The 27,488-nt window shown below is 43.7% G+C and overlaps 1 protein-coding gene across 6 annotated transcripts in view; it reads left to right on the top strand.

Moving 5' to 3' along the window:
- The window catches only part of LOC137351567 (CTD small phosphatase-like protein 2-B), a 42,255-nt gene that overhangs the window by 3,072 nt on the left and 11,695 nt on the right, over window positions 1–27,488 (top strand). For 2 of the 6 annotated variants that reach the window (XM_068016110.1, XM_068016106.1), the window contains exons 2-11: window positions 5,093–5,287; window positions 7,080–7,209; window positions 8,180–8,320; window positions 10,962–11,076; window positions 12,862–12,970; window positions 13,757–13,843; window positions 19,186–19,248; window positions 19,362–19,441; window positions 22,632–22,758; window positions 24,121–24,216. In XM_068016110.1, coding sequence (XP_067872211.1) covers window positions 5,093–5,287; window positions 7,080–7,209; window positions 8,180–8,320; window positions 10,962–11,076; window positions 12,862–12,970; window positions 13,757–13,843; window positions 19,186–19,248; window positions 19,362–19,441; window positions 22,632–22,758; window positions 24,121–24,216 — 1,143 coding nt within the window. Of the gene's footprint in view, window positions 1–1,115; window positions 1,296–1,735; window positions 2,256–4,016; window positions 4,105–5,092; window positions 5,288–7,079; window positions 7,210–8,179; window positions 8,321–10,961; window positions 11,077–12,861; window positions 12,971–13,756; window positions 13,844–19,185; window positions 19,249–19,361; window positions 19,442–22,631; window positions 22,759–24,120; window positions 24,217–27,488 lie in introns of those variants that run through there. The other 4 variants (XM_068016108.1, XM_068016109.1, XM_068016107.1 and 1 more) reach the window with 4 other exon arrangements.

The raw sequence follows: 27,488 nt of genomic DNA, 5'->3' as shown, positions 1-27,488 counted from the left end.
GAGAGAGTACAGAGGAGATTTACAAGAATGTTCCCAGGGCTTGAAAGTTGCAGCTATGAGGAAAGATTGGATAGGCTAGGGTTGTTTTCCTTAGAACAGAGGAGGCTGAGGGGTGACTTGATTGAGGTGTAGAAAGTAATGAGGGGCCGAGATAGAGTAGACAGGAAGGAGCTGGTTCCCCTAGCGAAGAGGTCAATTACCAGGGGGCACAGATTTAAGATGATTGGTAGAGGGATTAGAGAGGACATACAGAAAAACTTTTTTCATCTAGAGGACGTTGGGTGTCTGGAATTCACTGTCAGGAATGGTGGTGGAGGCAGAAACCCTCAATTCTTTTAAAAGGTACCTGGACATGCACCTGAAGGGCTGTAACCTGCAAGGCTATGGACCGGGCACTGGAAGGTGGAATTAGATTGGGCGGCAAGCTTTTTCAGCCAGCACGGACATGATGGGCTGAATGGCCTCCTTCTGTGCTGTTATTTTTCTATGGTTCTATGACAGCGCAGCATGCCCTCAGTACTGCACTCAAATATCAGCCTAGAGTTTTGAGCTTTGATCACTGGAGTGGAACTTGAACCAACAATCTTCTGACTTAGAAGCAACCATAACTACCAACTGAGCCATAAGTGACTCAGTCTAGTGGCTGCTGTGGTGGGATTTGAACTCCTTTCTCTGGATTACTAGTCTAGTAATATTGTACAACACTGCTGTTCCTTTGCAGCCTTGTCCTTCATGGTAGTCAAGGTCAGGTGGAATAATCTTTAATTCATTTGTCAAATGTGCTATCTGTTATGCAACTGTGAATAACAAATGGTGTGTACATTATTTCCAGAGTGCATTCACTTAAAGTTGGTATGTTCAAATTGTTGGCTTGTAAGCCTTGGCAATACTAAGTACCACATTACAGTGCATGTATGAATTGTAACAAAAACAAATGGTGTCACGGACAAAAGTGGAACAGATGCTGATTTAGAACTGACAAACTAAGCTCAGTTCTTCCAAATGGTGAGGGAGACAACAGGTGCGTCAAGTCTAGTTAGATTAGGTTAAGAGGAATATATTTTATTTATTTTACAAACAATTGTTTGAAAATGTTTTTTTTCCCCTCCTCTCAGTGTCTCCACCATCCACAGTCAGGGGCAACATAACGTTTTCAGATGCTGTGGCCCATGGCAGGATTTTTCTCTTCCCTCCTGGCTATGCCTTTGTGAAAGCACACAGCACCAGGCCTGGATTCATCACCTGCCCATTACAGCCTCTCTGAGAATGGTAGTTCTCTACACAGAGCACTGCAGGTGCAGTCAGCCTTTAAACTTTTTTCTAATCTACTGAAAGAACTAACGTGTGCTACAGCACAGTTCCGCATGTATCAGTTACCCTCCGTGCCTTACCCATGCTTCATGACTGAGAGTCTATTGTCTATTTTGACTGTGGGGGGCATCATAGTCAATAATGACCCTGTCTTCTGAAATCCACAGACACGCATCCAGTTCACATTCTGATGGGGTTGCATAATTTTGACTTTATGCAATAGCAATGAAAATTAAAAATCGGGAGAGATGTAAAGTGGGTTGCCAATACATTATCATCCATTTTACAGCATTGCACAAAGTCAAAATTACCTCCTCTCGAGTAGGAGCTCACGAGCCCGGGGGGTACTGAAAATAAATGTTGCACCCCAGGCTCAGAAGAGCTAACTCAGCAGATGCCATCGATGAAAACTTCTGCTCTGCAAACCTTTACCAATTGAGCTGTCAGAGGAGGTTTGATTTAATGTTATTCTCAGTTAAAAGTAGAACATCACTATGGAGGGAAGTTTTTCTGCATGGGATGACTCAATTTCTCTGAACACTTCAATAATTAGCCTCACTAGCATCATTAAATTGCCTTCAGCAGCTTTGAATGCAAACCACAAAGGAATGCACTGCACCATTTAACTCACGGCTTTACTGGTTGGTATCAAAGCATGGTGTAAACAGATTGCAGGTAGACCCAGAAGATATGAAACGTGTGATACTCATAGGGATTACCATAACTCATTTGGTAAATTTCCTCATCAATTGTGATTAATCAAATTGCTTCACTCATAGAATATGAATTATTATGTGGAGCTTGAATAGATTCTTAATCAGTAATTTCCCCAGTCAATTTCCTCCCTTTCACTACTGATTGGTTGACTCTTGCTAGAGTAAAGATGTGTGTATGCTGGTTGGCCTGACGTGGCTCATCATTTAATGGGAAGACAGTGAGCACTGGTAAGCTTTATTGTAGTTTATATTATTGCAAATATTGTAGACCGCCTGAAACCAATACATGTATTTTCTAGCAGGGTGTTATGAGATAACAATCAAGAATGTAAACCATGGCTGATATTTTCCCCTTCCTAGTCAAGGATTACTGCCCTACCCAATGGACAGACTGTCATGGAACCTGGAATCTTTCTGATTCATGTGGTCAGTTCCATGATGGACATGGTATTTAGCTCCTTAACCACTGGAACATCTTTTCTTTCTATCTAGCTTATTGTTGTTGAACTAATCCATACTGTTTAATGACTGTTCATGTTCATGTCACTTACAACTACCTGTCACATTGTACAATCCCATTGCACTGTTAGGATTTTTAAAAAAACAGCAAATATAAAGAAAAGAAACTTAACACTGGAAACTTGCAATAAATATAAATGATACCAGAATTACAACTGAATTAGCATCTGTTAACATCTCAGGTTGAGATACTTTGTCAGATCTGTAAAGCTAACCTGCCTTATCTCTTATCAAATGTTGATGGTCCTGCTGCATATTTGCAGAAGTTCCTAGGGGTGAAGGGGAAGAGTTCCCATGTGCATTGGGAACCTTGTCCATGTCGGTATTGTTCATGCGTGAATCCGAGCAAACATCTATCAGTTTTGGAAGTGTGCGATGCACATTCACAGTTTAATGTAATTACACGATCAGTAGAGACACATTTATAGCCACTCCAGGCGCTGCTCCACAAACCACTGACCACCTCCAGGCGCTTACCCATTGTCTCTCGAGACAAGGAGGCCAAAGAAGAAGAAGAAGATACACATCCTAACTTAACACGTTACAAATATTTCAAATTTATGTTTCACAAAAATTCTAAGTCAGCATTCTGTTCTGATTCTTCCATCAAGAATCTTCTGAGGAAGAATCCCCCCCCACCCAGTGTCATCGTGGGTAAATGCACCACTTAGTGTGTTGCTGAGAGGTATAGAACAGGAAGATCTCAGGTCGGTGCTAAATTCGCTCAAATTGGCCTCTGCATTCCAGGATTAAGGAAGGTAAAAGTCAGCTACAATAACTGCTCCTGTTTACTATCCTGTATCCCCTAATGGAACACTAGATGAGGATGGAAGTTATGATGCCTCTCATGAAGGAATAGCCTACCAAAATTCACCACCTAGTCTCACATGTGAACTATGGCCACTGTAGTGAGTTCTTTATGTTGTCTGATGCAATATAAATGAGATGTGTGGCATCCAGTTATGCTTAAGATCTCGAACAGGTTTATTAACAGCTAACGAGTATATACAGAGCCTTTGTCTTGGTGTTATAGTTGCAGAATGACTGGTTTGTAGACACATGACTACATCCTGGTACTTGGCTCAGTAGCATACTGAGATCTTAAAGGGACATCACTCGTAAAGTGATCACACAACAGCCACTGGGATATCTCTCTCCTTCTAACAGGGATGCATTTGCATAGAATTAGCTGGGTATGTGCTGCAAACAAATCCCAGCTGATAGTGATTACTACAGGTCATTTGATTAACCTTCTGAGTGCTGGATGCACAAACTAGAAAAGTATCAGATTACAAAGTCAGCAACAAGGCAACAGTGAACTGAAATATCCAACAGGCAGCAGGTCTTTAAGGGGTTAAACAATCTATAAATAGAAGAGTTGATGTGCTCAGTTGGAGAAAAAAAAAAGAGAAGTTGAGTGTGTAGTTTCTAAGCTTGCAGGAAATGGGCAGTTTAATTCTTGCTGGTCTGAGCTAGATGTAAACCAGAGATTAAGGACAATATTATAACACCACGTCATTCAATAACTGGGGGAAGGATCTACTGAATTTGTGGTCAGGTAATTGATCAGCAACTACAGTGAGGAAAACTACAAGTGTTTCTGAACTGCAACCTATTTCACTTTTAATTAGGTTTTGTCTTCATTATTTATCTAGATGAGGGTGTAGTGTGCAGATTCACCAGAATTATACATGGCTTACAGGGTCCAATTATGTAACCAGGTTGCATAAGCTTAAGAGAGGGAATCGGATATGGGGAAAGAGTAGGGAGGTGGAACTAATTAGATAGCACTTTCAAAGAGCTGGTACAAGTTTGATGGGCTGAATGGTCTTCTTATGGACTGTAAGACTCTATGAAACCTGGCTTGAGTTTAGAAGGTTGACAAGTTATCTAACTGAGATATTCAATTTTTTTTAAAATTGGATTTGATAGATTTCATACAGATGCCCTCTGGAGGGGGAATCTGGAACGAACAGGTACAATGTGAGGCCATTTAGGAGTGAGATCAGGAAACACATTTTCCACACAAAAAGTAATGAAAATCTAGAATTCCCTGCCCCAGAAAGCTGATGGTCAATTGAAACTTTCAATTGACTATCAACAGATTTTTAATAAGTAAGTGTAAGGGAAGTGGACTGAAGCCAAATAAATGAATTTCAGGTACAGATACATGATCTAAGTCAACAGCTAGAGGGGCTGAATAGTCTACTCCTGCTCCTAAGTTGAACTGTTAGAAAGAAGAACATGCGCAATGATGTCTTCAGAACTTAAGAAAATAAAATTCATAAGAATGATTGATAAAACAGACAACAATGAAGAAGATTCCAATAGCTTAAATTGTCTTGACCCAAAGCTATAAGCGTCTCATGTTTCAGGAGCTTATGGTTTATATGTTGGGTGGTGTTTTGTGAAAGATCCCTGATATTTTTGTATGTTGTTATCAGAAATGGAACACTAATGAGGCTGTATTATTTTAAGATCCGATCATTCCAAGTACTGAATGTCCCTTTGCTCTTGGCCTAATCTCAGCGTCTGTTTCCCTTCAGGCCCAGACAGCCACCAGGTGTAGAATGAATCTACGGTCAGGCAAAGCCACATCAGCAGAGCCTTTGACCCCTCGGACTCCATGCTGTCCCAAGGGTCGAGATAAAGCTCTGACAACACCACTGGGAAGAGAACTTCGTGACACTTCAAAGACACCTTATTTGGCAACAAAATCGACACATGACGCCCCTTCAAGGGTAAGAAGAAAATTTCCTTGTTCTTCATGTCACGTAACTGTCATTCCATTTGGACAGCCAAATAAATATCCAATGAATCATTCCAACAGTTGATTTTGATGTTTGTCATCTGCTGAACTGTCTTTTCTTGTTCCACCAAACATCCAAATACAACAACTTGCATTTCTATAGTGTCCTTTAATGCAGTATAACGTGCCAAAGTGCATCACAGGAGTGTTGATCAACAGAATTTGACACTGAGCCACATAAGATATTAGGACCAAAAGCTTGGTCAATGCTGTTGGTTTTAAGGAACATCTTAAAGGAGGAAAGAGAGGTGGAGTGGGTTAGGGCAGGAATTTCAGGGCTCGGGCAGCTGAAGGCATGGCTGCCAATGATGGAACGATTAAAATCAGGGATGCTCAAGAGGTCAGAATTGGAGGAGCAGAGAGATCTCGGAGGGTTGTGGGGCTGGAGGAGGTTACAAAGATGGAGTGGGGTAAGGCCATGGAGGAATCCAAACACAAGGATGAGAATTTTAAAATCGTTGCTGAACTCAAATGCCACTGTAGGTCAGTGAGCAGAGGGGTGATGGGTGAATGAGACTTGGTGCGAGTTAGGATATGGGCAGCAGAGTGTGGATGAGCTCAGGTTTATGGTGGGGATGGAGTTCGTGGGTGGGTGTGAGGAGGGGGTGTGGTTAGTGCACAAAGTGGATGGTTTGCCAGGACAGCATTGGAATAGTCGAGTCTCTAGATAACACAGGCACGCATGAGGGTTTGAGCAGAAGATGAGCTGAGGTGGGGTGGAGATAGGCAATGTTACTGAGGTGGAAATGTACATTGTCGTTTGTCTTATTCCTCTTCTCTATATCCTTACTGTGTTAAAATTGAAACTCAGAAAACTATATTCTAATTAATTCTTTACCACAACCTCAAAACTATGAAACTCACTGTGCCTCCCCTTCTTCCTACAATTTGTGATTCTTTAAAACATGGGCTAGTTGTCCCTTAGGCACTGCTTCCTAGTTTGCCCTATCTTATCTTGTTTTTCATCTTTGTGATCTCCAATACTCTGGTGTTTAGGGGACTTCATTTGGATTCCTTGATAATTAAAGAAAGATTCTCTCTAGTCCATGCTTCCATGGCAATTGATGTAAAGGTTGGGCTGTTTGATGGCAATTTCGCAATTACTGTAGCAATAATAGGATCTGCCACATGGAGGCATTGACTTAATTTGGATTTGATCTGAAACATTAACTCCATTTCTCTCCTCACAGACGCTGTCCGACCTGCTGAGTGTTTCCAGTATTTTCTGTATTAATTTCAAATTTATTGGACTTTTTTTTTTTTGCTTACTTTGTTACATGGGAAACAGATGCCAGGGACATGAGTTGCATTTTCTTGTCTGTATAAATATTGTAGTTTTATTTTTTTAATATTGTCTGTATAAATGTTGTAATTTTATTTTCTTTAATGTGAAATGATGAGGATTGAGAGAATCAAACTTGTCAGTATATCTCCGCCTTTCTGTCCTGCGATTGCCCCCGAGACCCCCTACTTTCTGCAGTATGGTTCCATGCATGCTGACACTTCTCTGGTACCTCATCTAAACGGCCATTGGTCATGTGTGAGCCTGGTAGCGGGCTGGCTATTCAACTGTGGATCAGATTAGACTGATGCTGCTCTCACCTGGCCCCCACCCTGACACATTTTCCAGCAGGGATTTACTGGATGGGGGTTGTGTAGTGAGTTTAGTTTTACACTCTGAATTGAATATTGTTTTAAATCATTTTCTCTTTCTCCTGAACCAGACTGGACGAGGTGTGACATTTGGTCAGATTCCTTCAGAAGATTATGGCAACGAATCTGATTCGTTCACAACCACACCCAGAGCCACGAAATTAAGAGGCAAACACTGGCAGAACACAGAGCTGGACAGAGGTATGAATTCAATCTTCATTTATTATGTGGTTGTGGGTAATGGTTGTATTTTTTTTTACTGTCATTCTAACTCCATTTTAAAACCTCACACAATCCCCAATTGCTTCAGTGAGTATATGAACCGTCCAGTGTGACACCAATCAACACAGACCAGAAACTCCTAAGTTCGAACCCTAATTCTCTGTTAGTTGATGGATGGTGGAATGGGAGATTTTAATTAGCTTCAATGTCCCTTGACTGTGATAATCGAATCAGTGAGTTGTCCCTATTTGGTGTTCAGAGAAATGCAGGCATTGGCTGTAATGGGACGACGCTCAGCTGCGATGAAGGAATAGCCTGCCAGCACTCACTGTCAAGGCTGACACGACATTGACAACTTGCATTAATGTAGTGTCTTCAACGCAGTAAAACATCCCAAGGTGCTTCACAGGAGCGTTATTAAACAAAATTGGGCACCAGGCCACGTAAGGAGATATTAGGACAGGTGACCAAATGCTTGGTCAAAGAGTTAAGTTTTAAGGAGAGTCTTAAAGGAGGAAGGAGAGGCGGAGAGATTTTAGGGAGGGAATTGCAGAGCTTAGGGCCCGGGCAGCTGAAGACATAGCTGTCAATGGTGGAAAGAAGGAAAAAGAATGACCACTTGAGTGAGGCAGAAGAGGGCAGCTTCCATAAGAGGCTGTCCGGCCATATGGATAAGCGGGAGATATCCCGAATACCCCTGCAAGTGGTTCTCTAGCACTATGTTATTGGCGCCCCTGTCCCACCACCCCACTTTTCAGGTGAGCAGGTCCAACCCTGGCTGCTCCTTATGAAACTGGATTCCTACATGAGACAGACCTTTGGGATGGGGTGGGAAGGGTTCATGAAACGCTGTCTGTCACGGATACATACAAACCATTCCTTTGCATTATTCACTCATCTCTTTCAACCCTACTTGACCTGTCTTTTTATGGGCTTTTATTATCCCCAGGGTTTGAATACACTTCCAAAGCAATAAAATTAAACACGTGGGTGAGGTTTCAGGATGAACATCAACAACTTGCAACGATTACCAACACCAAGGTCAACCGAGCTCTGCCTGCCTTTCCGATCTCACTTCCTGTGTCCAGTGGTAAGTTTAGGATGTCGGAATGTGAAACTGGAAGGAGAGATTTGTACCATTCTTTGTACTGACAATTCTCCAACCAACAAACTTGGAAGTGCATGTCACCAGCAAGTCACAAACATAAATGTTTACAGCACAGAACAAGTCCATACAGGCTGTCCTGGGTCTAATCTGGAGCAACTATTCCCACTGCCCTCTTCCCTTCCCATAGCCCTGCAACATATGCTGCTTCACACATTTATCCATTTTCACTTCAGATGCAATGCGGCATAGAAATTGCTGGATGAAAAAAGACCAAGTTTATTTCCATGGCTTCCTGCAATCCTGGTAGTTGCATGATAAGATAACAATGGAGTTCTTGACTAATCATAACAATTAAACTCTTATCAATTAGTTTACAACAGACCCAGAAATTACAAGAGGAAAAGCCCCCATTAGTGGAGAACATTGTCAACTATAGGTCCAAAGTCACCTGTTCCTCCTAAGCACATGACACTCAAATTACACGTATACTGTATCCCAAAATGTTATGTTCTGAAATAAATCTATTTTAATTTGCACTTGAATCAATACATTCACGAGAATGGTTCCAGGGATGAGGAACTTCATTTATGACGATGGATTGGAGAAGTTGGGACTGTTTTCCTTGGGGAAGAGAAAGGCTGAGAGGAGATTTGATAGGGGTATTCAAAATCATGAGGGGTCTGGACAGAGTAGATAGAGAGAAACTGTTGCCACTCGAAAGGATCAAGAACGAGAGGACACAGATTTAAGGTATTTGGCAAAAGAAGCAATGGCTACATGAGGAAAAGCTTTTTCACGCAGTGAGTGGTTAGGATCTGGAATGCACTGCCTGAGAGTGTGGTGGAGTCAGGTTCAATTGAAACCTTCAGCAGAGTATTGGATTGTTGTCTGAAAAGAGAGAATGTACAGGGTTACAGGGAGAAGGCGGGGGAATGGCACTAGGTGAATTGGTCATTTGGAGAGCTGGTGCAGACACGATGGGCCGAATGGCCACCTCCTGTGCTGTAACAATTCTGTGATTCTATGATTCTGTAATTAACTCTGCCTCAACCACTCGGTCTGGTTAAGCTTTCCATACTCCCTCTTGCATATGCAACACTTGCATGGTTGTTTCGAGTGGAATTTTCTTTACTTCAAACCTGATGGTTTAGGAAAATAGTTTGTTTAAAGTGTTTGTTTATTTTTTATTTCTCCATCTTTTCCCTGTTGCCAGACTGAGGGTGGATGAAGGGAGGGAGCTATGAGCAGTTGTATGTTTGTATGTACTGAGATCCAGCCAGCCTATAAAGCTCATGGTGAAAGGACTGTAACCCTGGTCCAAGCTCATTCTGGATCAGCAGTCAAAGGGACATGAAGCTATCTAAAGAAAGAAAGACGTGCATTTATATAGTGCCTTTCATGTCCAATGGACATCCCAAAGCGCTTTATAGCCAATGAAGTGCTTTTGATGTGTAGTCACTGTTGTAAAGTAGGAAATGGGACAGCTGATTTACACACAGCAAGCTCCCACAAACAACAAAGTGGTAATGACCAGATCATCTGTTTTTTGTGATGTTAATTGTGGGACAAATATTAGCCAGGAGAACTCCCTGCTCTTCAATAGAGTGCCATAGGATCTTTTATGTCCACCTGAGAGGACAAACAGGGCCTCGGTTTAACAATTCAGCCAAAAGACAGCAGCTCTGATAGTGCAGCACTCCCACAGTACTGCACTGGAGTGGGACTTGAACCCACAACCTTCTGACTCGGGGGAGAGTGTTACCATTGAGCCACGGCTGACACTGGTCACCAAGTACTGGATACTTGCCTTTCACCAATCTTCACTGAACCATGAAGGATTGAACCCAAATCTGGACCGGTTCCTTCAAATTATCATAACTTAAAAGGTGTTATATCCATTTCTTTGATTTTCTATTCCTGGAGGCCGCCTGACTTCCAACACCTTCCCTTCTTACAGACGTATACCAAACCTAACCCCCTCCTATTCCACTGCACAGCTTCTGATATGCAGCCATCCTTTTTTTAATTCAATCATGGGAGGTGAGCATTGCTGACATGGCCAGCATTTATTGCCCATCCCTAATTGCTGTTGAGAAGGTGGTGGTGAGCTGCTTTATTGAACTGCTGCGGTCCTCCTTCTATTTGTGTGAATTATACTTGATTGAAACAAATATCCTGAGGGGTCTTGACAGGGTGAATGTGGAAAGGATGTTTTCTCTTGTGGGAGAATCTAGAACTAGGAGTCATTATTTAAAAATAAGGGGTTGCCCATTTAAGACAGAGATGAGGAGACATTTTTTTTTCCAAGAGGGTCGTGAGGCTTTGGAATTCTTTTCCTCAAAAGGTGGTGGAAGCAGAGTCTTTAAATATTTTTAAGGAAGAGGTAGATAGATTCTTGATGAGCAAGTGGGTGAAAGGTTATCGGGGGTAGGTGGGAATGTGGAGTCGAGGTCACAATCAGATCAGCCATGATCTTGTTGAATGGTGGAGCAGGCTCGAGGGGCCGAGTGGCCTATTCCTGCTCCTAGTTCATATGAATAATTTACATTCCGATAGTTAACATCCAATGTGCTCCTTCTGAAGGTAATGGTTTTGTTTGAAGCTGACCCCTTTGCTCCAACAGACTTGGAGACCAACAGAGATTTGGATGGAGATTTGGAGCCCTTGAAGATGACTTTCTCCATAAATTTGTCAGTGGGTGCGTCCTGCCTTTATGAAGAGAGAGAGGACTTTAATCAGTGAGTAGAGAACGAAACGTCTACCTGTGGGGCTGGTGAAAATAAAATTGGTCCACTTTCAGATCTTGGGTGGGTTGGGTAGGAAATATCATTGATCAATCCACGTGATTTTAAAAAGAACATTGCGGGTTTGTACTTAATTTGATTAAAAATAAACTGCAGCAACTTTGTATTTTTGTAAACTTCCGAACATTTATAAATAAAAAAAACTTGAGTGCTTCAAAAGGAGGAGGGATGAACTCTGGGAAGGAAGTTAAAACAAGAGAAGACTGTTCGGCTGCTCAAATCTGTTCCACCGTTCAATTTGATGATGGCTGATCTGTCTGTTAACTCCATCTACCCTTCGTAAAACCTAACATGAAAGTAATGGAATTTAAAGGGCCGGAGTGGGAAGGAGGAGACTGAAGGCATAATTGGAAAAAATGATTTTTGTTTGGAAGTTTTTGAAGCAATCTTTGGAGGAGAGTTTGAGGTTCGGAATGCAGTAGCTGTAGGATCAACATGCAGAGTGGAGCAGAGGAATCCGAGATGGACAGTAGTCTGAAGTTGGATGAATTCAGGGAGTGGAGGTTTGGGTTGAGATGTGTGGCTGCAGAAGATCATTTAACTGAGTTGGGAGGGATATGAAAGTGAAAAAGAAACTTGAAGTCAAAAGTTAGCCACAGGCAAAACTAGTTTTCTGCCCACACCACGAAAAAAGTTAGCATTGTATTTTTTATGAATAAAACATAACTTGTGTTAATACAGTTGAATATAATGATTTGTTAATGCGGGAGAATTGCAACTTATTCATCTGGACCCACTGAAAGAATTGTTTGTGCTCAGCATGAAGGAGGTTGGTGAAGCTGCATTCTGTCAGAGGCTCTGGGGACTTTTAATTTCAGCCTATATTGGTATTTGCAAGTGTCCTGTCTGCTGAGTGTGAGTGTCTGAAGTAGAACAAGACTGTACAATTTTATTACACTTCCCAGTGACTGTCTCCACAACACAAATCTCCCCACAAATGTAATACCTACTGACTCTTGCAAGGATTGCTGATGTCACTAATGGAAATATCACACGTGCAGTAAAGTGATTACTTCAGTTGAGGTTGAGGAATGTTACCAGGGCACACTCTGCACCTACTCTGCACTATAGAGAGATTAAAAACTTGTATTTAAACTGGCCTCTTGCATATCCCCGATTTTAATTGCTCCACCATTGGTGGTTGTGCCTTCAGTGGCCCAGGCCATAATTTCTGGATTCCCTCCCTAAACCCCTCTGTGTTTCTATCTCTCTCTCTTTCTTTCCTCCTTGAAGATACTCCTTAAAAACTAACTTTGACCAAGCTTTTGGTCATCTGCCTTAATATTTTCTTGGTATGTTTTACTACATTAAAGGAGCTTTTATAAATACAAGCTGTCATTATGTAGCACGTATCTTTCCAAAATATTCTGAAGAACTTCACAGGCAAAAAATTGCTTTGAAGTACAATTACTCGTCTAGGCCAATGTATAACAATTACAGTGTCATAAAATTGTAGAAATGAAATAAATGATGCATTACTGGCAGAGTTGGTTGAGGGTAAAGATGTTCTATTCTCAGCTCTCGGTCACCTTGAAGAGTTCAAATATAAATGTAAAAGCTAAAGATGCTTTGTTATAGCATAACACAGGCTAGTCAGCAATACTGAGGAGGAATGATTGACTGTGTTCCCCTGAGTGGGTCAGGTGTATGTACAGGGATTTGATCACTAAAATCCATCTTATTTTACTGTGATCCCAGATTTCAAACATTTTTTTCCAGAGATAAATTAATCAAGGAATTGCAAAATTCGATGAAAATGACATTTCAAAAATCTGTCCTTCCTCTGAAAACCCGTAGCGTGCCTGATTATTCGCTTGTTCTGGGGCTGGTGAGTATTGTGTTTAGTTACGATAAGTCAAATAAACAGATGCATTTTGACTTGTGATCCTTTGACCCACTTAAAGACCTAAGACCCAATGAGTGGTCTCTCTCTTTCAGCTAAAGTCTCTTCGAGAGCAAAGTATCTGTGCTGATGAGCTCGAATAATTTGTTTTGCTCAATGTTGAGTTGGCTGGATTAAGATGCTGGTTAAACTCGTGTATTTAGCTGAGAACAGTGATCTATTTTAAACATTTTGTTTCTGATTGAAATGGGGTAAGAGGTAAATATAAACTGGGCATCTGCAATTTTCTTTGGTGAAAACTTTACCCAGTCCCAGTCATGAAGAAAGGCCAGTTGGGTGCAGAATGAGGGAGTGGTCAGTACCCATTGAACTGTACTGGAGCATAACCCTTTCTCCCCTTCCCCACCTACCCACCACCATCCAAATAATGAGCAACTGTAGCTGCAAGTGTTGGAGAATCTGACACTGGCTGCACTGTATTTTAACTAATTAGCTGGTTCCTATGCCCATTATTGCAGACACTTTGTATTGATTTTCCATTGGAATCCAAAACAGACCCAACTTCCTCATCCACCCAGCCTAAACCACTCCGCACCCCCCACTCCCCCACCCAACCCAAAATTAAGCATAGGAGCTTAAAATGTACAAAGGCACAGAGCAGGCGAAACACTCAATGGGGGTGGGGGGGGGGGGGGGTGGTGGTGTAACAGTTTCCAGCCTCCCTATTACCCAACTGCAATCCTTTGCTATTTGACCTTTCTCTAATTGTAGGACGAGACCCTTGTTCATTGTCAGCTGACTGCCATGGAGAACACAGAGTATGTATTCCCCGTCCACTTTCAGGATAAGAGTTACCAGGTTTGTCAATCTTGTGTGTGTGTGTGAATAACAACCCATTTGGCCGAGTGGGTTTATGCTGCACATGAGCCTCCTCCCACCCTTCTTCCTCTAATCCCACCAACATATCCTCCTTATTCCTTTCTCCCTCATGTATTTATCTAACTTCCCTTAAATGCATCTATGCTATTCACCTCAACTCATCCCTGTGGTAGCAAATTCCACATTCTCACCACACTCTCATAAAAAGGTTTCTCCTGAATTCCCTATTGGATTTATTCATAACTATCTTATATTTATGACCCCCCTTGTTCTGTCTCACCACAAGTGGAAACATCCTCTCTAAGTCTACCTGATCAGATCCCTTTATAATCTTAAAGATCTCTACCAGGTTACCATTCAGTTTTCTCCTTTCTAGAGAAAAGAGCCCCAGCCTGTTCAATCTTTCCTGATAGATATAACCTTTCTGTTTTGGTATTATTCTAGTAAACCTTAATTGCACCTTCTCCAGTGGCTCTATCTCCTTTTTTATAATATGGAGACCAGAACAGTTCACAGTACTCCATGTGTAAACTGACCAAAATTCTGTACAAGTTTAACATAACTTTCTGCTTTTCAGTTCTCTCCCTCTAGACATGAACCCTGGTGTTTTTTTTTTTTAATGGCCTTATTAACCTGCATTGCTACTTGTGGTCATTTATGCATCAGTTTTCCTAAATCGCACTGATCCTCTGCCCCATTTAGACATATATTTTCCAAGAGGTATGTGGCCTCCTTATTCTTCCTACCAAAATGTACCACGCCACACTTTTATCCACCTTAAAGTTCATTTGCTGATTCTTAAGTTTTTATGTTAAAATTGTTAGCTGGCGGTGGGATTATACAGTGCATTGTCACTTTATTTAACTTTGTTGCTGTATGGGTCTGTCTATGCAACTGTTAAATGATATACAGCACCTGACTAGAACTGGCCAAATACCCTAACAATCTGGGTAGTGTTCCTGCAGGGATAATTGGTGATATCCAAATGTGCATCACCCCTCCCTTCATAAAAATCAGCATAACAGAATAGGGGGACTTCTTCCTATCCCCCTCAGTGGTAAGATTGGCCTATCCTATGGTATCTGCGCTGACCACAAAGCCACAGTCAACAACTCGTTTTTAACCTTCTCGCACAGACTATTAGGACACGTGGTGTGCAACTGTACAACATGAATAATGTAGCAAGTGTCGTTTAAGCACTGTGTAGACTGACTAAATCTGATGCTTAATTGAATGTTGCAAATAAATTTGGAAAAAAAATGATCACTGGCCATCATTGACTTTTGTTTCACTGAGACAGACTGTAACCCACTGGCTTTCAAAATTGGTACATCCTCAGTCCCCCTCCCGAGCTGCAGAACAAGAAGATTTATTTAGTGCTTTCTTGTGGGCTCTGATAATAGACTATTCAGTCCAATGTTGCAGTGAATAGTGGAGTTCGTTATCTATAAACTGCTCGGGATGTCCCCACAGCCCACACACTGTTAATTGTGCACCTGCATTCACACTCATTGTCTGTGGTCAATCTGTGGGGGAGGTGGTGGAGCGGCTAAAAGGCAGGGTCATTCACAAAGAGTCGGGAGCTTTTGTCCGCAGGCGCAGCCCCCAGTAAAAGAGGCCCGTTGCCAGAAATTTGTGCTGAGTTCTTCCAGGTCCGCATCAACCCAACGTGAGACCCTGCTCCATTTCCCAGTCTTTCCAGTGTTTTGAACTTGTATAATGCCTGAATTAATCGAGCTTTTTATGGGAGGGGTTGGTGAAAAGAGAGGGGGAGAAAAAAGACACATCATGAGGAAGCGGGATGAAGCCGCAGTGAGGGGGCACCACTTCCACTGCTTAAGAAATAATTCAGCAGCAGTGATATCAGGGTAGTGCTGGTTTCAGTCACCTTGTGTCACAGTTGGACTCTGGATAATCCCAGAAGTGCAGACACTGAGATTACGACTGCAATGTTGATATGTGGCAATGACCTTTGGTGTTGGGGAATTAATAAGAGAACCAGAGCTAGCTTTAAAGTCGTTTTGCTTTAAAATGACTGGATACAAAGATATTGCTAGCCTGAATGTCTTCTATTGACAACAAAGAAATATTGTTTACTCGAGTTACTCGCCGCAGGATTCCTAGCCTCCGACCTGCTCTTGTAGCCACAGTATTTATGTGGCTGGTCTAGTTCAGTTTCTGGTTAATGGTGACCCCCAAAATATTAATAGAAGGAGATTCAGTGATGGTAATGCCATTGAACATCAAGGGGAGACGGTTAGATTCTGTCTTGTTTGAGATGGTCATTGCCTGGCATTTGTGTGGTGTGAATGTTACTTGCCACTTATCAGCCCAAGCCTGGATGTTGTTCAGGCCTTGCTGCATCTGGGTATGGGCTGCTTCATTATCTGAGGAGTTATGAATAGTACTGAACTTTGTGCAATCATCGGCAAACATCCCCATTTCTGACCTTTTGGAGGGAAGGACATTGATGAAGCAGTTGAAGATGGTTGGGCCTAGGACACTACCCTGAGGAACTCCTGCAATGATGTCCTGGAGCTCAGATGATTGACTTCCAACAACCACAACCATCTTCCTTTGTACTAGGTATGGCTCCAATCAGTGAAGAGTTTCCCCCCGATTCCTATTGACTCCAGTTTTGCTAGGGCTCCTTGATACTCAGTCAAATGCTACCTTGTTGTCAAGGGCAGTCACTCTCACCTCACCTTGAGTTCAGTTTTTTTGTCCATGTTTGGACAAAGGCCGTAATGAGGTCAGGAGCCGAGTGGCCCTGGCGGAACCCAAACTGAGTGTCAGTGAGCAGGTTATTGCTGAGCAAGTGCCACTTGAGAGTAGACTGATAGGGCGGTAATTAGCCTGGTTGGATTTGTGCTGCTTTTTCTGTACAGCGCATACTTGGGCAATTTTCCACATTGCTGGGTAGATGCCAGTGTTCTAGCTGTCCTGGACCAGCTTGGCTAGGGGCACGGTCAGTTCTGGAGCACAAGTGTTCAGTACAATTGCTAGAATGTTGTCAGGGTCCATCGCCTTTGCAGTATCCAGTGCCTTCGGCTGTTTCTTGATATCATGTGGAGTGAATCAGATTGGCTGAAGATGCTGGGGACTTCAGGAGGAGGCCGAGATGGATCGTCCACTCGGCACTTCTGGCTGAAGATGGATGCAAATGCTCCAGCCTTGTCTTTTGCACTTGATGTGCTGGGCTCCCCCCCCCCCTCGTTGAGGATGGGGATATTTGTAGAGCCTCTCCTGCTCCTGTTAGTTGTTTAATTGTCCATTATCATTCACGACTGGATATGACAGGACTGCAGAGCTTGGATCTGATCCGTTGGTCATCGGATTGCTTAGCCGTGCCTATCACAAGCTGCTTCTGCTATTTGGCATGCAAGTAGTCCTGTGTTGTAGCTTCACCAGGCTGACGCCTCATTGTTAGGTATGCCTGGTGCTGTTCCTAGTATGCCCTCCTGCACTCTTCATTGAACTAGGGTTGGTCCCCTGGCTTGATGGTCATGGTAGAGTAGGGGATATGCCGGGCCATGAGGTTACATATTGTGGTTGAATACAGTTCTGCTGCTGATGATGGCCCACAGCACCTTATGGATGCCCAGATTTGAGTTGCTCGATCTGTTCGAAATCTATTCCATTTAGCACTGTGTGAGTACCAAGCAACACAATGGTGGGTATCCTCAGGTGGAGACGGGACTTGGTCTCCACATGGACTATGTGGTGGTCACTCCTACCAATACTGTCATGGACAGATGCATCTGAGACAGGTAGATTGGTGAGGACGGGGTCAAGTAGGATTTCCCTTCTTGTTGGTTCTCTCACCACCTACCGCATACCCAGTCTAACAGATATGTCCTTTAGGGCTTGGTTAGTAGTGGTGCTACTGAGCTATTCTTGGTGATGAACATTGAAGTCCCCCACTCAGAGTAAATTCTGCGCCTTTGCTTCTTCCAACTGGTGTTCAACATGGAGAAGCACTGATTCATCAGCCGGGGGTGGGGGGTGGTAGGTGGTAATCAGCAGGAGGTTTCCTTGCCCATGTTTGACCTGATGCCATGAGACTTCATGGGGGTCTAGAGATAATGTTGAGGGCTCCCAGGGCAACTCCCTTCCTACTGTATACCACTGTACCTCTGGTGGAACAGGACATACAGGGATGGTGAGGGTGGTGTCAGGGACATTGTCTATGAGGTATGATTCGGTGAGTATAACTGTCAGGCTGTTGCTTGACTAGTCTATGGGACAGCTGTCCCAATTTTGGCACAAGCCCCCAGATGTCAGTAAGGAGGACTTTGCAGGGTCAAAAGGGCTGGGTTTGCCATTGTTGTTTCCAGTGCCTAAGGTGATGCCAGGTTGTCCATCCGGTTTCATTCCTTTTACTTAACTTTGTAGCAGTTTGATACAACTGAGTGGCTTGCTAGGCCATTTCAGAGGGCAGTTAAGAGTCAACCACATTGCTGTGGGTCTGGAGTCACCTGTACGCCAGACCAGGTAAGGATTGCAGATTTCCTTCCCCAAAGGACATTAGTGAACCAGATGGGATTTTACAACAATTGACAATGGTTTCATTAGACTAACAGACTAACTTTTTTTAAATTAGATTTTTAATAATTGAATTCAAATTTCATCATCTGCCATGGTGGGATTCAAACCCATGTCCCCACAGCATTAGCCTGGACCTCTGGTTACTAGTCCAGCGACATTACCATCATGCCACCACTCTTGCAGGCTATTTGTAGTTTTCCTCGGAGTATGTTTGCCGGTAAATAGGAACAAGTTTCTTGGCAATGACAACAACTACTATTTGTATTTACATGGCACCTTAACATAGTAAACAGATACCAAAGTCCTTTGCAGGATTTGACACTGAGCCACATAAGGAGATATTAGGACAGATGACCAAAAGCTTGGTCAGAGAGGTACATTTTAAGGAGCATCTTAAAGGAGGAAAGTGAGGTAGAGAGGCGGAGAGGTTTACAGACGAAATTCCAAAGCTTGGGGCTTGGCAGCTGAAGGCATGGCCGCCAGTGATGTAATGATTAAATTCGGAGATGTGCAGGAGGACAGAATTAAAGCAGCACAGATATCGTGGAGGATTGTGAGGCTGGAGGCAGTTATAGATGGGGGGGTGTGAAGGGCAAGACCGTGAAGGGATTTGAAAACCAGCATGAGAAGTTTAAAATCGTGGCGTTGGTAGACTGGGAGACAATGTAGTACAGGAAACGTGCTCTCTTGTATGACTGGATGTTGGGAGGGGATGTTGGAAAGAGGAAACCGAAGATAAAAGGGTTTCTCCTCTGTCCCTTCCTGTTTTTCAGGTCTATGTGAGGTTAAGGCCCTACTGCAAGGAGTTCCTTCAAAGTCTGTCCCAGTTCTATGAGGTAAACACAGTGAACACAATGGGTATGATCCCTTCACATTGTCCCAATGATGTGCCTTGGGCAGGTCAATGCTCTACACTCTATCCTAATCCATTGCCTCTTTTGTCTATTAGATCATCCTGTTCACTACTGCTACAAAGGATTACACTGACAAACTGCTGGATATATTGGACCCACACAGGCAGATGATCAGGCAAGTAATTCACGTTTGTGTGGAAAGCCTTGGCTAATACATACTTGAGCTGAACCTTCGCCCTGTTGTGGCACAGCCCTATTACAGGTTGCTGGTGTAGTTGCCTCCTTTGAATGGTGATCTTGAAATCTAAGTCTGAACAGTTTAGCTCCAGGTTAAGAGTTAAACATTATTATTTCCGGATTTTATGGCACCTACAATTTTGCTCTTCTCCATCTTGCTACTGTCTTGCAGTCTGGGCCTGGGTACTTGCATAGTATTTCACATGGGTTATTTAATAAAAATGCTTTCCAAGTGAAATTCAGTATTTAGATGAGCAACATAACATCAGCCCTGGATTTTCAATAAGTCTCAAAATAGTTTTAAATGTTTCATACAAAAGCAAAATACTGTGGATGCTGGAAATCTGAAGTAAAAGTAGAAAATTCTGGAAATACTCAACAAGTCTGGCAGCATCTGCGGAAAGAGAAACAGAGTTAACGTTTCAGGTGATGACCTTTTGTTTGTCCCTCTCTCCACTGATGCTGCCAGACCTGCTGAGTATTTTCAGCACTTTTTGCTTTGGAATTAATTTTTTTTCATTCCTTTCTCAAAAGTGATAGTAATGTATGTGGTTGTGGGCATTTTCAGGACAAACTAAGGTTGGCTGGTATTGAGTTAATGAACTAATTTGAGAGATTCTCCCTTTATGGTTCAGTTTGTAACTACAATATGTAATGGGGAACAGTCCCAGATTCTATCTCTGACCTGTGCTGATCTTGGTGACAGTGGAAACTGGGGACTGAGAGTGCCGAGGACTGTAATCCATGGAAAAGCCTGATTCTGTTCTCTGCTGACAGCCACACAGATGGTCTTCCAGCAGGAGTCACTGGATATTGACCGAGAGTGAGGATGTTGGCCAACTCCTCTCCTGATTCAGGGGCACTGAGGCCTCTATTGCTCTTGCTCAGGTCGAAGATTGAAGTTGGTCTTGTGACTTTGTTCCACATTAGACAATGCAATCTCTAACTGAGCTCGTGGGCCACTTGCATGTTTGTCTTCAATAGACTTCAACTTTTCATAATGGAATCCAACAGCACCTCCCAAACCATTGAGTAGGACAAGAGCAGCAGACGCATGGGAACACCACCGCGGCCAAGTCGTACACCATCCTGACTTGGATATATATTACTGTTCCTTCGTCGCTGGTTCAGAATCCTGGAACCCCCTAATGTCGGAAGCACCTTCGCCACTCAGACTGCAGTGGTTCAAGAAGGTGGCTCGCCATATGTCCATATGAATTAGGAGCAAAAGTAGCCATTCAGCCCATTGAGCCTGCTCTGCTGTTTTAACATGAGCATAGCTGATCTGTTTCTGTCTCGAATTCCACACTCCCATCTACCCCCCGATAATCTGATTCCTTGCCTAACAAGAATCTATCTACCTCACCTTAAAAATATTCAGTGATCCCGCCTCCACCACCTTCTGAGGCAGAGAATTCCAAAGTCACACAACCCTCAGAGAAAATTTCTCCTCCTCTCTGTCCTAAAAGGGCGACCCCTATTTTTGGACTCCCCCCACATCTCCTCCATGTTCATCCTGTCAAGACCGTTCAGGATCTTATAAACTTCAATCAAGTCTCCCCTCACTTTTCTAAACTCCAGTGTAAGTAAGCTTAGTCAGTCCAACCTTTCCTCATAAGACAACTGACTCATTCCAGATATCAATCTAGTAAACCTCCTCTGAACCGTCTCCAACGCATTCACATCCTTCCTTAAATCAGGAGACTAAAACTGCACACAGTATTTGAGATGTGGTCTCACCAATGCCCTGTATAATTGAAGCATAACATCCTTACTTTTATTTTCAATTGCTTTTGTAATAAAGGATAGCATTCCATTACCCTTCTTTATTACTTGCTGTACCTGAATACTAACCTTTTGTGCCTCATGCACTAGAACACCTAGATCCCTCTGCACCTCTGAATTCTGCAGTCATTCTCAGTTTAAGTAATACTCTGCTTTTTTTATTCCTGCCAAAGCAAACAACTTCATATTTTCCCACATTATACTCCATCTACCAGATTTTTGTCCACTCACTCAACCTAGTCTGCAACTTCCTTATGTCCTCTTCACAACATACTTTCCGACTTATCTTTGTGTCATCGCTCCCCTCATCTAAGTCTTTGATATAAATTGTAAAAAGTTGAGGCCCCAGGACAGACCCCTGTAGGACTCCACTTGGCACATCCTGCCAATCAGAAAAGGACCCATTTATGCATACTCTCTGTTTTCTGCCAGCCAGCTAATATATTCCCCCTACACTATGAGCTCCTACTTTACGCAATAACCTTTTATGTGGCACCTCGTCAAATGCCTTCTGGAAATCCAAGTACAGTACGCCAACGGGCTCCCCTTTATCCAACACGCATGTTACTCATTCCAATAAATTGGTTAAACATGATTTCCCTTTCAAAAAACCATGCTGACTATTCCCAATTACCTTGAGTCTTTCTAAGTGCCCAGCTATAACCTCCTTAATCAATTCTAACACCTTCCCCACGACAGACGTCAAGCTAACTGGCCAATAGTTACCTGCTTTCTGCCTCCCCCACTTCTTGAATCGAGGGGTTATATTTGCTACTTTCCAGTCTGATGGAACCTTTCCAGAATCTAGCAAATTTTGAAAAATTAACACCAACGCTTCTACTACTTCATTAGACCCCTCTTTTAAGACCCTAGGATGAAGCCCATCAGGACCCATTAGTTTGGTCAGTACCACTTCCCTGGAGATTGCAATTTCACCAAGTTTCTCTCTTCCTTCCACTTCCTGATTTATAGCTATTACTGGAATGTTTTTAATATCTTCTATAGTGAAGACAGAAGCAAAATTCTGTTCATTCCATCCACCATTTCCTTATTACATTTCTAGCTAGCTTCCTATCGTACTCTAATATCTCGCTCTTGATTAACCCCACCTTCTTAAGGGCAGCTGGGATGAGCAATAAATGCTGGCTTTGCCAGCTATGTCCGTATCCCAAGAATGAATAAAAATAAAATCTCAAAACAGGTTTATCACAGATCCTGCTGTTGCATGGAAATTGGATGGAAGAGGCCAGTGAATAAGTTTTAGAATAATTCATCCACTTGGCCAATTTTAAATGGAAGAGTCTATGAAATGTTCCTTGTCAATGAAACTAAATCTTTTGCAGGCATCGTCTGTATCGGAAGCAGTGTGTCTGTGTCCAGGGGAACTACATCAGGGAACTGACGGTCCTTGGCAGGGACCTGGCAAAGACGGTTGTTGTAGACAGCTCGGCTGATACTTTTGCTTGGCAGGTGAAGCAATTTTATTGTGTTCCATGGAACTACTTCCTGTGTTGATTAAAATTGTCTTGTTTGAGTAGCCATAGCTCTGTTGTTAAGGAATATGTTGCCAAGGTGCACAACATAGATTTGCCTCGTCTCCTCTTCGTGGGTAACCCTGGCTATTCAACCATGAGTTGCATCACAGTTGAACCCTATCTTGTCTTCCAGCTCATGATACTGGCTGTTTTCTTGAATGAGTGCAGTGTCCTAGCCTCAACTAACCTTATTGATATCTGTCCAAAATATGTTCTTTACAACCCTGAACCTGTGCTCTCTGGTCTGCTGCTCTAATATAGCTTGGGTTCGCTTGATGTACCTTCTGACCCCTTTGAAACATCTTTTCTTCAAGACAGGAAGGGAGAAATTAACCACAGTTCCCATTCCATTGTCACTATCTAATGAGCTCTGCATGGAAATGCATGCATTGGACGTTGAGTGAGTGAATGGGGTCAGCTGTGATGCCCTCTATGTTCGAATAGCCTCTTGAGGCACTAGAGGGCAGCAGGTGCTCATGACATTGTCAAGCAGCAGGTGCTGGTACACTTGAAAAAGAACAGGAGGGTATCCATACTTTTGATAGTTCCTCTGATATTTATGTTCTTGAAAACTGGCTCCTTTTGTTACTAATTTAATATTAATTGTGGCTCAAAGATCTGATTCAAATCCGCGGCCGCTTCGAATCAAGAGAACCCACGATGAATGTATCTGGCAATCAGGTATGTGACATGACCTAGGTTGGGATAAGGAGTGAGACTAAACTCAAAGGGACAGCAATCACATTGTATTAACTCACCGAATTAGAATCAGACTCTCATTATTTCAGGACTGTGAACATTGAAAAGACACATTTTGTTTGTGACTCAGCTGACGATATTAGATTGCACATACAAGCCCAGGGGCTGTCTGTCACACAGCATTCTCTTTTTGGCTGGGGGATAGCTTTAGTCCCTGGGGATTCTGAGAATTTGGAGATCACAGTCTTGCATTGTAGGTCCTTCTCATTAAAAACTGGGTTGGGTCTGTCCAACATTCTTTTTCTGCAGTGCACAGAAAGAGAGTGAATGTTTGTGGGAAAGTAGTCCTGTTGAAATGAATAACTCGGTGCATGGAAATCTTGGACAGGAACTAATATCCTACCTGTCCTTGGCACAAACTGTTGTAGTAGGAGCACTATTCATCCTGATGTCTGAAAACAATTGATCTGATTAATAGAGAAATCTGGCTTTGAATCCTACAGTTCAGGGCAGTAATGCTACTCGACATGATGTTCTGTGAGCTTTGTGGCTAATACACTGGGTGGGCTTTTAGAAACATTCCAATTTCTCCTCCTAGATTGCAAATGGAATACAAATCAAAAGCTGGTTCAAAGATCCAAGAGACCTTGAGCTCCAGAAACTCATCCCATTCTTGCAGAAACTGGCAGAACTGGTGAGTGTTGGTGAGAATCCAAGATTGATATTTCTTTCTGGCCTCTTGAGCATTCCCGCTTTTAATCACTCCACCATTGGCCGCTGTACCCTCAGCTGCCTAGGATCCGAGCTCTGAAATTCTCTCCCTCAATCTCTCTGCCTCCCTACCTCATTCCACCTTTTAAGATGCTCTTTAAAACTTACCTCTTTGACCAAGCTTTTGGTCACCAGTCCCTAATATCTCCTTCTGTGGCTCTGTGTCAAATTTTGTTTAACGCTCCTGTGAAGGGCCTTGGGATGTCTTACTATGTTAAGGGTACTATATAAATGCAAGTTGTTGTTGACTCTAGTAGGCCTGGCCTTAGAAAATGAATTGGGTGACCTAAGCTTTTATTTTCTTTCCTCCCATTTGATTGTCCATCATCTTCATTGTTACACACAATTGCCAGATCGAGAAGGCAGTCAGGCACCTTGGTATTTACCAATGGTCCTGTATGACCAGCTGCTAAATAGCTCACTCACTCAGCCAGGAAACAGCAAGTAGCTTGGGAGGCCTGAATAGATTTAAAAATTGTTGGTGTGTTTGGGAAAATTTGAGTTGGGATCTCCTGATGAGTCCACCACTGTTTCTGATGGCCACAGGGAATCAAGAAGATGTTGAGTGTGGGGGGAAAGAGATATATTATCCTGTGCCTCTCGCTTTCTTTTTCCTCTCTCTCTTTCTTTTTCCCCTCTCTCTCTTTCTTTTTCCCCTCCCTCTCTTTCTTTTGCCCCTCCCTCTCTTTCTTTTTCACCTCCCTCTCTCTCTTTTTCCTCTCTTTCCTCTCTCTCTTTTTCCTCTCTTTCCTCTCTTTTTCCTCTCTTTCCTCTCTCTCTTTTTCCTCTCTTTCCTCTCTCTCTTTTTCCTCTCTTTCCTCTCTCTCTTTTTCCTCTCTTTCCTCTCTCTCTTTTTCCTCTCTTTCCTCTCTCTCTTTTTCCTCTCTTTCCTCTCTCTCTCTTTCCTCTCTTTCCTCTCTCTCTTTTTCCTCTCTTTCCTCTCTCTCCTCTCTCTCTTTTTCCTCTCTTTCCTCTCTCTCTTTTTCCTCTCTTTCCTCTCTCTCTTTTTCCTCTCTTTCCTCTCTCTCTTTTTCCTCTCTTTCCTCTCTCTCTTTTTCCTCTCTTTCCTCTCTCTCTTTTTCCTCTCTTTCCTCTCTCTCTTTTTCCTCTCTTTCCTCTCTCTCTTTTTCCTCTCTCTTTCCTCTCTCTCTTTTTCCTCTCTCTTTCCTCTCTCTCTTTTTCCTCTCTCTTTCCTCTCTCTCTTTTTCCTCTCTCTTTCCTCTCTCTCTTTTTCCTCTCTCTTTCCTCTCTCTCTTTTTCCTCTCTCTTTCCTCTCTCTCTTTTTCCTCTCTTTCCTCTCTTTTTCCTCTCTCTTTCCTCTCTCTCTTTTTCCTCTCTCTTTCCTCTCTCTCTTTTTCCTCTCTCTTTCCTCTCTCTCTTTTTCCTCTCTCTTTCCTCTCTCTCTTTTTCCTCTCTCTTTCCTCTCTCTCTTTTTCCTCTCTCTTTCCTCTCTCTCTTTTTCCTCTCTCTTTCCTCTCTCTCTTTTTCCTCTCTTTTTCCTCTCTCTTTCCTCTCTCTCTTTTTCCTCTCTCTTTCCTCTCTCTCTTTTTCCTCTCTCTTTCCTCTCTCTCTTTTTCCTCTCTCTTTCCTCTCTCTCTTTTTCCTCTCTCTTTCCTCTCTCTCTTTTTCCTCTCTCTTTCCTCTCTCTCTTTTTCCTCTCTCTTTCCTCTCTCTCTTTTTCCTCTCTCTTTCTCTCTCTTTCCTCTCTCTTTCCTCTCTCTTTCCTCTCTCTTTCCTCTCTCTTTCCTCTCTCTCTTTTTCCTCTCTCTCTTTTTCCTCTCTCTCTTTTTCCTCTCTCTTTCCTCTCTCTTTCCTCTCTCTCTTTTTCCTCTCTCTTTCCTCTCTCTCTCTTTCCTCTCTCTTTCCTCTCTCTCTCTTTCCTCCCTCTCTCTTTCCTCCCTCTCTCTTTCCTCCCTCTCTCTTTCCTCCCTCTCTCTTTCCTCCCTCTCTCTTTCCTCCCTCTCTCTTTCCTCCCTCTCTCTTTCCTCCCTCTCCCTTTCCTCCCTCTCCCTTTCCTCCCTCTCCCCTTTCCTCCCTCTCCCCTTTCCTCCCTCTCCCCTTTCCTCCCTCTCCCCTTTCCTCCCTCTCCCCTTTCCTCCCTCTCCCCTTTCCTCCCTCTCCCCTTTCCTCCCTCTCCCCTTTCCTCCCTCTCCCCTTTCCTCCCTCTCCCCTTTCCTCCCTCTCCCCTTTCCTCCCTCTCCCCTTTCCTCCCTCTCCCCTTTCCTCCCTCTCCCCTTTCCTCCCTCTCCCCTTTCCTCCCTCTCCCCTTTCCTCCCTCTCCCCTTTCCTCCCTCTCCCCTTTCCTCCCTCTCCCCTTTCCTCCCTCTCCCCTTTCCTCCCTCTCCCCTTTCCTCCCTCTCCCCTTTCCTCCCTCTCCCCTTTCCTCCCTCTCCCCTTTCCTCCCTCTCCCCTTTCCTCCCTCTCCCCTTTCCTCCCTCTCCCCTTTCCTCCCTCTCCCCTTTCCTCCCTCTCCCCTTTCCTCCCTCTCCCCTTTCCTCCCTCTCCCCTTTCCTCCCTCTCCCCTTTCCTCCCTCTCCCCTTTCCTCCCTCTCCCCTTTCCTCCCTCTCCCCTTTCCTCCCTCTCCCCTTTCCTCCCTCTCCCCTTTCCTCCCTCTCCCCTTTCCTCCCTCTCCCCTTTCCTCCCTCTCCCCTTTCCTCCCTCTCCCCTTTCCTCCCTCTCCCCTTTCCTCCCTCTCCCCTTTCCTCCCTCTCCCCTTTCCTCCCTCTCCCCTTTCCTCCCTCTCCCCTTTCCTCCCTCTCCCCTTTCCTCCCTCTCCCCTTTCCTCCCTCTCCCCTTTCCTCCCTCTCCCCTTTCCTCCCTCTCCCCTTTCCTCCCTCTCCCCTTTCCTCCCTCTCCCCTTTCCTCCCTCTCCCCTTTCCTCCCTCTCCCCTTTCCTCCCTCTCCCCTTTCCTCCCTCTCCCCTTTCCTCCCTCTCCCCTTTCCTCCCTCTCCCCTTTCCTCCCTCTCCCCTTTCCTCCCTCTCCCCTTTCCTCCCTCTCCCCTTTCCTCCCTCTCCCCTTTCCTCCCTCTCCCCTTTCCTCCCTCTCCCCTTTCCTCCCTCTCCCCTTTCCTCCCTCTCCCCTTTCCTCCCTCTCCCCTTTCCTCCCTCTCCCCTTTCCTCCCTCTCCCCTTTCCTCCCTCTCCCCTTTCCTCCCTCTCCCCTTTCCTCCCTCTCCCCTTTCCTCCCTCTCCCA

The sequence above is a fragment of the Heterodontus francisci genome, chromosome 36 (genome assembly GCF_036365525.1).
Source record: "Heterodontus francisci isolate sHetFra1 chromosome 36, sHetFra1.hap1, whole genome shotgun sequence".
In the NCBI taxonomy this organism is placed as follows: Eukaryota; Metazoa; Chordata; class Chondrichthyes; order Heterodontiformes; family Heterodontidae; genus Heterodontus; species Heterodontus francisci.
Note: the sequence above shows the minus strand (reverse complement) of the source record. Positions and strands in the feature narration are given on the sequence as shown.